A 10,928-nucleotide genomic window follows, 5' to 3' on the forward strand; every position below is an offset into this window, starting at 1 on the left:
TCAGATGATTATACACTTTACCAACCTGGAGAAGTATATGATAAAATTCACTGTAAGACAAAATACTTACTTACTTATTCAGGAGGTTGGTAGCAGATGGGTACTATGACAGTGCCCTGGATCAAAGATTGCATTTGGGGAGACCAGATTGGTCTGCAGGGAAACTGACCAGCTGTCTCTCTACTTTAGGACAATTTTGAACCACCATGGTGAAATTGGGGAGTAACCTGTCAGAGAAGCCAGAGAAGGAGCAGGGCAGCGGAGGTGGTGGAGGGGAAGATGGCTTTGACAACATCCCTTTGATAACCCCACTGGATGTCAATCAGCTACAGCAGCCATTCCCAGACAAGGTAATGTGAGCACAGCATGTGTGAGTGGGTACCCTTGGGTGATTGGGATAAAAGGGAGTACCATGAGTTGAGCATTGAGGAGAATTGGGGATTGCAAGAAGTAAAAGTGAAGGCCAATGCTTGACCTTGTTTTCCTTCGGCAATAATGATATATTACTTTCCCAATAGCTATAACTTAAAATGGTACAACTGGAGGTGTTGGAAGAAATACATTCATTCGTGTCTTTGTGTTCCCTTTATAACTAGAGAAATAACCTTTAAAAAAAAGTTTTATCAATGCCTTTTTGTTTTTACATTATTCATTTTCAGATATAGCTCCTTCATCCCCTTTCCAGTGTCTTATATATATCAAAGAAGAAATAAACATTTAAGCAAAACCAATAAATACATTGGCCAAATCTGATGATACATGCCATATTACATACCCATTATATTACCCACCCAACCCCCTCTCCCCCCAAAAAAGGAAGAGAGACTCATTTCTTCATCTCTTAAGGCTGTTGTAGAAGCCGTTGGTTGCCCTCTCATGTAGAAAAGTATGCGGTGAACAAAAGTTCAGGGAAGCTAAGGTCAAAGGTCACAGTGAGCTAGCAGCAACAATGGTACTAAAATCCAGGCCTCTTGACTCCCAGCCATCATACTAGAGTAAGCTCTTTTTCTCCATTTCTAGATGGTTGGCCAATTCCACTGGGCAACTCTTTTCGGGATTTAGGGAGGGGCATGTGCCTGGCGAGGCACTTAAGAGACCCCCACTGCAAAATCATTTCTTCTCCCATAGGTGATAGTCAAGACCCGAACAGAATACCAGCTTCAGTCAAAGAAGAGAAAGTTGCATGTTCCAGGAATCAAGAGGCTGAATGTCAATCTCTATGATGAAGTATCAGAAAAGGTCAAGGTAAAAACAACCCCCACTCACAGGGTCCCTTTGCTAATTTTTCCTGATAATTCAGGAAGGAGAAATGTGAAAGTCTTTGAAAAGCCTCTGTTTAGGAAAGGAAGTTGGTTGGAACATTGTCAATCTTGGCTAAGGTTGGAGTTGTCCTACTGAGGAAAGAAGAAGCTAGAGACAAGGAGAGAATGCCCTGGATACATTAGTGGCCTGGATACATAAGCAAAATCCAGCCAAGGGCCCTCCAGAGGAGTACTACTTTGGGGTGCCAAGTGTTGTTTTAGGGCCCAACTGGAAATACTGTCAGGTTGGGGGCCTGGGGGATGTGTAAGGACTGAACCAGGAGCTAGTTCTTCTGGGTAAAGGAGCTTTAGTAAAAAGCACTCAGTGAAGACAGTGTCTTACGGTTGTTTACCAGCTATGAAGGGGCTCAGGTAGAGCAGAACTGGCATTGCTTCAACCTATTGGAAAGATAAATACTTTAAAGAGGTGAAGGAACCTGAGTGACTCTTGCTGACAGAAAAGGTAAAGGGAATGTAGAGGCTTGCTTTTTTTTGTTTTTTAGACCAGTCCCATCAGAGGGATCATTAATTTGGTGGCATTAATACTTGAGACTTTTGGAAATGGATTGCAAAGAACAGAATGAGACAACAATATGGCAGTGTCTGATATCTTTCCCTCACAACCATGTTGTACCTGAGGAAAAAGGGAAGTATTGTTCCATGGAAGATCTTTAAAGAAACCACTTAAGACCAGCTTGGCAGAGTGGAGAGAGTGATAGAACAAGGCACTTGGAGTCAAGAAGACCTGAGTTTAAATTCACCTCTGACACTTACTGGCTGTGTGACCAGGGGCAAATCACAAAAATTTCCCTCTGCCTCAGTTTGTCTGAAAAATGAGGATAGCAATAATAGCTACCTCTCAGGGCTATTGTGATTATCAAATTGAGAGTGTATGTGTATGTATGTATATATGTATATATATATCACATTATTAATATAAATATATATGTGGGTATTATGTGTGAATATGTAAAGCCCTTTACAAGTTTCAAAATGCTATAAAATGTTAGTTATGATTCAGACCAAAATTCATTACTGAAAGCCCTGATTAGTGGGAATGACCTGTGAGTGACTCAAACTCCTATTTTGTAGACCCCAGGGTCTCCCAGTTAGCTCTAGGATTCAACTCAAAGCCCTCCTTTGGGTACTTAAAGCCCTTCCTAGCTTTCCAGTCTTTTGAGTAATTCTTTCCTTCCCTCCTTACACTCTACAATCCAGCAACAATATTCTTTCTATTTTTCCTATACAACATTCCAATCTCCACACTGCTTTTCTCTAAGACTTTTCCTTGGCTATCCCTTATGGCTTAAATGTTCTGTCTCTCATTTCTGTCTTAGTTTTCCTGGCTTCCTTCAAGATGAAGATCAGTCTCATTTCCCCCAAATTCTAATGCTTTCCCTATGAGATTGCCTTCCATATACCCTGTATATATCTTGCATGTACAGAGTTAATTATGTCTTTTCCCATTAGAACATAAGCTTCTTGAGGGCAGGAACTGTTTTTGACTTTCTTTGTTTCCCTAGCATTTGGCATAATACCTGGCACACAGTAGGCACTTTAAACACTTACTGACTGACAGTCCTTGGGAGCAAGGTTACTTCCTACCCCAAACTGTCTTTTGCTTGATAGGGTAGTACTATTCAATGGCTTTTGGGGATTACATTGGAATACATGGGACCAAAACCACATATCCTTTACTTTGGGAAAGATACCTAGTATACAGCTTGCCTTCATTTGAAAGTAGCTTTGTTCATATCTTTTCCCATTCCCAACTGAAGCTGATTATAGATGTGAATCCTTACCAGATTCACATACTCCCTAATCAAACTGGCGTGTTTCAGTAAATAGTTATCTCCTATGACAACACTACTGGTCATCCTGGGGTGGAATTCAGGATCAGTGGTTTGATCATGGGACTTGATCCAAAGATCCTTCTGTCCCATTATCAGAGTAACCATAAGGCCACAGACGTCTAAAGGGTGGAGATAAGCAGATCACAGGCTCCCCAAGTTACAGCTTGAGGAGCCCTTACAGGCCACAGAGTTCAGCCCCCTCAATTTATAAAGATGTAACCTAGGCCCACTTGCCTAGGGTCACACAAGTGGCAAGCAGCATAGTCAGGATTCAAACTCAGAGCTCTTTGGATTATAACATGATGCCTCCAGCATGAGTTGGTTTAACCAATTAGAGTTAAAAGCTGAAGAAATGTGCCCTCAATTAGGGGGTTCAAATCTAAAAATCAAGCTGCCTAGTGGAAGCTCAGGTCATTTTTCCCCCCGAGAGCTAACACGGACACTTCATACCCATCTGGAGGGCCCCCTGGTCTCTAGTTGACTCCACTACCCTGGATGTATGGCAAAATTAAGCATTACTCCTCCCTCTAGAGCATGTTGCTGGGCTTTGGGACACTGGCTTTGTGCTGTGATCTTGGTGCAAGGCTGCTACCAATTCTGGGGCTTATCTGCTGGGCCCTTCCCTTAGCCTTTTTGCCTATTATGGGTTGGCCCTGAAATCTCTGAGGTGAATCCATCTATTTACTCCGACAAAAATTTAGTAAGCACCTGACTCAACAGTGCTTGGCCCATAGTAGGTGCCATATAAATACTTATTCCCTCCCTCCCCCCTATGTAAGTGTTGGGATTATAAAAACAAAACATACCCTGCCTTTAGGGAGCTTATATTTCACTGGGGTGGTGGTGGGATTTAACATGCACGCAGATAAATAAATAGAAGGTAATTTGGGGAAGGGGAGAGCACTAGCAACTGCAGGGTGGGGAGGTGGGGGTGGTTGGGGGAGAGCAGAGCAGAGATCAGAGAATTTAGAGGCGTTAGCACCTGAATTGAGGCTTGCAGAAAGATAAGGCATTCTGACAGGCAAAGATAAGGGATGGTATTCAAGGTGTGGGCTGCAGCTTTCAGGCATGCATAAGTGATGAGAGATGGCGTGTCAAATCTGGGGAACAGCTGGTAGTCCAGCTTTACTGGAGCTTAGAGTGGGTAAGAGGGAATAAATGTGAAATAAGGCTAGAAAGGTAGATCACAGCCAGATTGTGGAGCTCTTTAAATGACAGGCCGAGGAATTTTTTTTTTCTTTTGTGTGTGTTTTATCCTAGAGGCAATAGATAGTCGCTAAGGATTTCTGATCAGGGAAACGAATTGGTCAGACTTTCTTCTCTCCAGGTGGCCTATATTCTATTTCCATGACAGTGTTGTTTCTCCATTCCCCTCTTAATTGATCTTCATTAGAATTATGCTGGCCTCTCTTATTCCTAAGTCTGTTTATAGGAGTATGTCTTCTTAATATGAAACATTTTAAAATTGTATTTCTATATCTGTTTAAATATGGTATCCATCCACTCTCTAAGAGCAGGGAATGTGTTTCCCCTTTTTGCCTTTATACCTCTAGCACCTAACAACAACTCCCTGAATATAGGTGTCTAATAAATATGCGAGCAGTTGAATTAGTGATTAGCCTATATTTGTTTAGATGCTGGAAGACAGATGAAAATAATTCATTTTTCCAGGAAATGTCCCATGAATAGATGAGCATATGGTCAGGTTCAGCTACCACTCTCTGAAATAGCAGGTCTTGAAACACTAAATTCAGGAACCTCTGAGAAGTGTCTCAAATGACATAGCCCAGCACTCATGCAGACTGGAGCTAAGGGAAATTCATAGCTAAGTAGTAAATATGGGGTCCTTCCTACAGCAGGGAATATCCCTCCATGTTAAGAGAATGTAGATTTTAAATGTATATACAGAAAATGGAAGCGAGGATATCATAGAAAGTGTGTGTGTGTGTGTGTGTGTGTGTGTGTGTGTGTGTGTGTGTGTAGCATAGTCCTATAAGAATATATTGTGAATAGTAAAACTCAGAATAAGGTGAAATTGAGAAGGGAAAAGGTGTGGGGGTTTTATGCAGAGAAGAGCAAAGAAAGAGATTAAACAAGACTATTGTCTGGGCTGGATAGGACAATGATCACTAGCAACAGAGAAGGCAAAAATGCTCTACATAATTTTATTTTCCTTTTTTTCCCCTCTGTCAACCAACAAGTATTTATTGAGCATCTCTGACAATGTGTCAGGCACCATGCTAGATTCCAGGAACATGAGTATAAAGAATAAAATAATCTCTACTTACAAAAACCTTATATTCTAATGGAGGAGACAATGAGTATATATAAAAATGTGTCAAAGAGGATGAGTCTTGGTCTAGAAAGGAAAGAACATAAATGGTAAAAGGGATCACACAGGTTAAGTGACTTGCCCAGGGCCTGGAATCAGGAAAACTTCTCTTCCTAAATTCAAATCTGGCCTCACACTTACTAGCTGTGTGACCCTAGACAAGTCCCTTAAACTGGTTTGCTTCAGTTTCCTCATCTGTAAAATGAGCTGGAGAAGGAAATGGCAAACCATTCTAGTATCTTTGCCAAGAAAACCCCAAATCCTAAGGCAGACATGACTAAAATGACTGAATAAGAATAACCAGGGTCATAAGGATCTGAGGCCAGATTTGAACTCAAGTCTTCCTGACTCCAAGTCCAGTACTCCATCCCCTGTGCCACATAGCCAGGGGATATCTCAGGTGACTGAAACTTATCTTACGTGCTAAGATTTTTTAAGATCAACCATTTTTTTTTAATGAAACATCCTACTTTCTCAGGAAGAATAATCTGAATGTAATGCAAGTTTTTATAGATACTTCAGGGGCATCATCGTGAATGTTCAAGATTGTTCAGTGCTATGGAACAGAGGGGATATTAAGGGAAGGAAAAAGCATTTATGAAGCACCTACTATGTACCAGGCACTGTGCTTAGTGCTTTACAAGTACTATCTCATTGGATCCTTACAACAATACTGGGAGGAAGGTGCCATTATTATCATCACCATTTTAAAGATGAGAAAATTGAGGTCAAGAGAAGTTAAACAATTTGCTTAGGGTCACACAGCTGGTAAATGTCTGAGGCTGGATTTGAATTCAGGCTTTCCTGACTCCAGGCCCAAGGCTTTATCGGCTGTGCCACGGAGCTGGGTCATTAAGGCACGAGACTGTTTCACCTCCAATGCTGAATGACCCCATCTAGTACTTATAGTTCTAGTGTCTGCTTTTTCTAATTCTTCTGTCTCTTTCCTCCACTAATGCCTCTACTATCCTGTTCATGTCCATGTATCCCAATGTTTCTAATCTGCTGCCTTATTTTACACTCCAATGTTTGAGTTAGGGCCTGAGGGTAGCTCTATTTTATAGAATTTGAGTTGGAATAAAAATGTTAGTAGGATGGGAACTGATCCTGTGACTTCAATGGTATAAGCAACTCACAGGTGAAGGAACACCTTCAACCCACGCAAGTTGCTATCTTCTCCGTAACTTAAAGAGTTGCCTAGTTCAGTGACTTGTCCGGGGTCTCACTGCCAGTATGTCAGAAGTAGGATTTGAATCCATGTCTTCTTATTTTTCTTTCCCCCACACCAAGCTGACTGAAGAGATGATATCTGTATAATGCTTCAAGCAAGCAACATTTAGAGACCGTGCAGTCTAACCCACACCTGAAAAAAAAATCCCTTTTATAACATATGCATCAAGTGTACGTTATACATCTATTAATTGCTTAAAGCCCCCTAAGGAGGGGCAATCCACTTTCTTTTAAGCCTGAATGGAACCTCTTCCATCTTTGGTAGTTCTAATTGTGGGAAAGCCAAGTTCAAATCTACTGCGCCAATTTCCACACTTTGCTCCTGGTCCTGTCCTCTAGCGCCAAATGAAAAGCAAGTCTAATCTTTCTTCCACTCCATCCCCTCCTGAGATCATAGGTCCTCTTCCAGAATGAAGAACCAACAGCAATAATCCCTTCCAAGTATTTCATAGACTGCTAGGTGCTTCAGTCGGAAGCTAGGTGGCGCCATAGTGTGCAGAGTGCTGGCCCTGAAGTCAGCATCTTCGTGAGTTCAAATCTACTAGCTCTGCGACTCTGTTTGCCTCAGTTCCTCATCTGTAAAATGGGCTAGAGAGGGAAATGACAAACCACTCCAGTATCTTTGCCAAGAAAACCCCAAATGGGGTCATGAAGAGTTGGACTCAACTGAACGAGACCAGGTGGCTCAGGTAGCACGCCTGGAATCAGGAAGATCATTGTTTAAATCTGAATTCGGATCCTCACTAGCTGTGTGACCCTGAGCAAATCACTTAACCTCTGCTTGCCTCAGTTTCCTCATCAATAAAATGGGGATAATAATAGCACATACCTCACAGGGTTGTTTTGAAGATCAAATGAGGTAATCATTCTAAAGTACTTAGCACACAGCAAGCTCTACATAAATGTTAGTGATTCATAGTAGAATGTTTGAGGACATTGATCATGTCCCACCTCTCTTCTCCTCCCAGTCTTCTCTTTTCTAGGCTAAACATCCCACTTCCCTAGACTGATCACCCTAGGCAGGAGCCAAAGGCCGTCCCTGTCCACACCCCCCCCCCCCCCCGGTTAAAGAACAGGGAGCTAAGTGTGTGACAGCTCCACCCTTCTCCGAGCCCCTTCCCCTCTGGCTGTGCCATGCCATGGGTGTCAGAAGTCTGCCTGCCAAGTGAAGAACTGATCACTGCTATTTACAAGTTCTTGATAATGGCTGTTTCTAAATCATTATTATTTCTTGTCCCATTTCTATGTCAGTGAACATCACTATTTATTCCCTTTGGAGGCTTTTTTTTTAGCACCTTCCTCCCAGGGATCAATAACTCAACAAGTAAAGCACTTGGCAAACCTTAAGGTGCTAGACAAATGCTGGGTATGATGATGAATTTAATTATTTTTTACTTAAGAGAAACCTGTGATCTTTCCTGGGGAGTCACACAGTCATATTACTATCCTAGTACCATGACTGGGGAATCACATAGTAGTAGTAATGGTAGATAGAGCAATGGTCCTTGGGTCAGGAGAACCTGGATTCAAAACTTGCTTACTAGCTGTGCAAGCCTAGGCAAGGCATTTGACCTTGAGTTTTCCTTATCTGTAAAATGGGTATAACAGTAGCATCTACCTTACAGGCCAGATGGAAGGCTCAAATTGGATGATCTATATATAAACATCAGAGAAAATGTTACTGCTTTCTCTTACAGTGCTGTCTAAATGTCAGTTATTAATAGTAGGTGAAGAATTGGAGTTGAGAGGCTTGTAAGAATAAATTGGGCTGTGTGGGTCCCTTGGAAGCCATAAAGGTCATATTTTCCTAAGGATGTATTTGGAGTAAACCAGGGGCCTGATGCAGAAATGTAAGCTCAGAAATCAAGTTTCATCAAGATCATTGGAAAGGGGACTAACTACTCTTCCCTTCCCTATTTTTTTTTCTTCTTTGTCTTTCTAAGAATCTTCCTGAGCCCACAGTGAATAAGGCCAGGTTTGGCTTGACATTACAGTATGATACCGGGGAGGTTTGTTTGTTTATGAGTTGGGATGTGGGATTCTTGGTTCAAAAGCCCAGCCCCTCACTCCCTGATCTGATGATAACCTTGAGCCATTGACTCGAGCGCCTTGTAGGGAAGTAGGTGGATATTCTAGGTTGTGAAGGATCTGTTTTCTTCTGCCAGTTTTGTACTGTTTGCCTTTTTCACAGCTCTCAGAAAGAAGCCATATGGTTCTGTTGAATTCTTCCAGCTTAATGAGTCCTACCCTTGGATTCATGGAATCCAGTCAGAACTGGGAAGGTCCTTCAAGGTCTTCCAGTGAAACCTGCTCATTTTATAGACAAACAAACTGAGGTCCAGAAAAGGGAAGTGATTCAAGCTGGAACTTGAATGTAACCATCTCCTAAAAGTCTGGTGCCCTTTAAAAAAGATCTCTTACCAGGTTTAGTGACCCTGAGCAAGTAACTAAACTTCTCTATAGCCCCCAAGGTAACTCTCTAACACTGTAAGCTGCCCAGAAGGTATTTATCTGCATCAGTGGAGAGAGTTTCCTTATCTGGGAGTTCTATATATCAGTGAAACCACAGGCTCACTCCCTATCCCATATAGTGAAGCTTTTTATTTTTTTTTGACATCACAGTAGTTCCTGATGTTACCCACCCCACCACAGAACTTTCTCTCCCTTGTAATGAAGAAAAACAATGTCAGCAAAGAGAACCAATCAAGTGAGCTTCTCTGACAGTGTACCCCCAGGATTCCTCTATCCTTGGTCCAGATTGGTCATTGCCCCTTAATCTGAGTTCAGCTGATGGTGTTTACGTTATGGTATTCAGCATGCATATTCTCTCTAGTGGCAGTCCTTTCTACTACAGAATTGTGCTTAGCTTTCTTTGATGGTTTTTGGTACTTCTGATGCCCTCTGTGGACCCACTGGTTCCCTCTGGTTTGCAGCTTAGAACCCTTCAGGGGCTCCCCATTGCCTATAATTAATCCATTAGATTCTTGAGTGCCTCTTTTTGCACCCCTAGGGCTTAGCATAGTACCTGGCATGTGGTAGGCATTTACAAATGCTGATTGGCTGATTATTCAATAAAACCCTTAGCCTGGCATTCAAGGCCTTTCCTGAAATCTGCCTCTAAGCCACCTTTTCAGCTTTGTTCAAGTGGTCCAAGGGGTCTTGGAATATCATTCATGTAGGTATTCTTTCCACTGATGTCAATTGTAACCTATTCATGCCTGCCTACATTCTTCTTGTAGATCACAACAGGAGCTCTACCCAACCTACTGGGGGTTTTCCTGCCCCATGCCAATGAGGCATGTGTTGCTCTCTGTTGCTTATTCCTCCCTGTTGCCATGTGACAGCCCATTTTTTTCTCATTCATATTTTTCTTTGACATCCTTTACACAAATTCTCCTCTGTAATTCCTTGTTTATAATGTGTTACAGTCTACTCATGCCCACCAACTCTGCCGCCTTTGCATAATCTAGTCCTTAGAGGATCTCAAATTCAATTCTTTGGATATTATGGTTTTCTTAGAGCCATACAATAAGACTGGAAGAACACCAGGTAAATAAAGCCCAAAAGCTCCTTGGCTGTTATAAAATCCACAGTACTTTGTATGTGCCTTCCTGTCTTTCTCTTTTGAGGAGGAAGATGTATTTGCCTACCAATTCCATGTAATAAAAGCCTGCCAGGAGGTAGGATGGGATACCAATTGGAAATACAAAAACAAGCCAACAAGACAGAACTTACCCGTCAAGGAGTTTATGCTCTAATTCAGGGCGAGAGTGAAAAGACAACACATATAAAGAGGGAAGAGAACAGGCATGTGTATGGTGCCTACTATGTGCCAGGCACTGTCAACTTAAAATCATCATCATTTTATTAGGACACCATTAACTCTTAGAACTGAGCCTGGGGTCATTGGCCTAACTGCAAAGCTATGCAAATGAACCTTTCCATCACGTTTCTAATGACCAAAAATGAAATAGGCTCAACCCTTTGGTAGAGATTGAGAGGAGCAAGGTTGGCACCTCGCAGTCATTGCATATGCTTTGCCCTCCAGGATAAGAATTACTCTGTATCCATTCCAGTACTAATATATTATATTATGTTATATTTTATCATGTTATGTGTTATGTTATGTTATATTATATTATCTTATCATATAGCATAGTATAGTATAGTATAGTATAGTATAGTATAGTATAGTATAGTATAGTATAGTAT

At 41.7% G+C, this 10,928-nt stretch overlaps 1 protein-coding gene across 1 annotated transcript in view; it reads left to right on the forward strand.

Moving 5' to 3' along the window:
* The first annotated feature begins 206 nt into the window (after positions 1 to 206).
* CALY (calcyon neuron specific vesicular protein) overlaps positions 207 to 10,928 on the forward strand; it is a 33,730-nt gene continuing 23,008 nt past the window's right edge. The window contains exons 1-2 of the mRNA XM_027846312.1: positions 207 to 350; positions 1,129 to 1,245. Coding sequence (XP_027702113.1) covers positions 207 to 350; positions 1,129 to 1,245 — 261 coding nt within the window. The remainder of the gene's footprint in view (positions 351 to 1,128; positions 1,246 to 10,928) is intronic.

Source organism: Vombatus ursinus, unplaced genomic scaffold, assembly GCF_900497805.2.
Source record: "Vombatus ursinus unplaced genomic scaffold, bare-nosed wombat genome assembly UNPS02015129.1, whole genome shotgun sequence".
NCBI classification, from domain to species: domain Eukaryota; kingdom Metazoa; phylum Chordata; class Mammalia; order Diprotodontia; family Vombatidae; genus Vombatus; species Vombatus ursinus.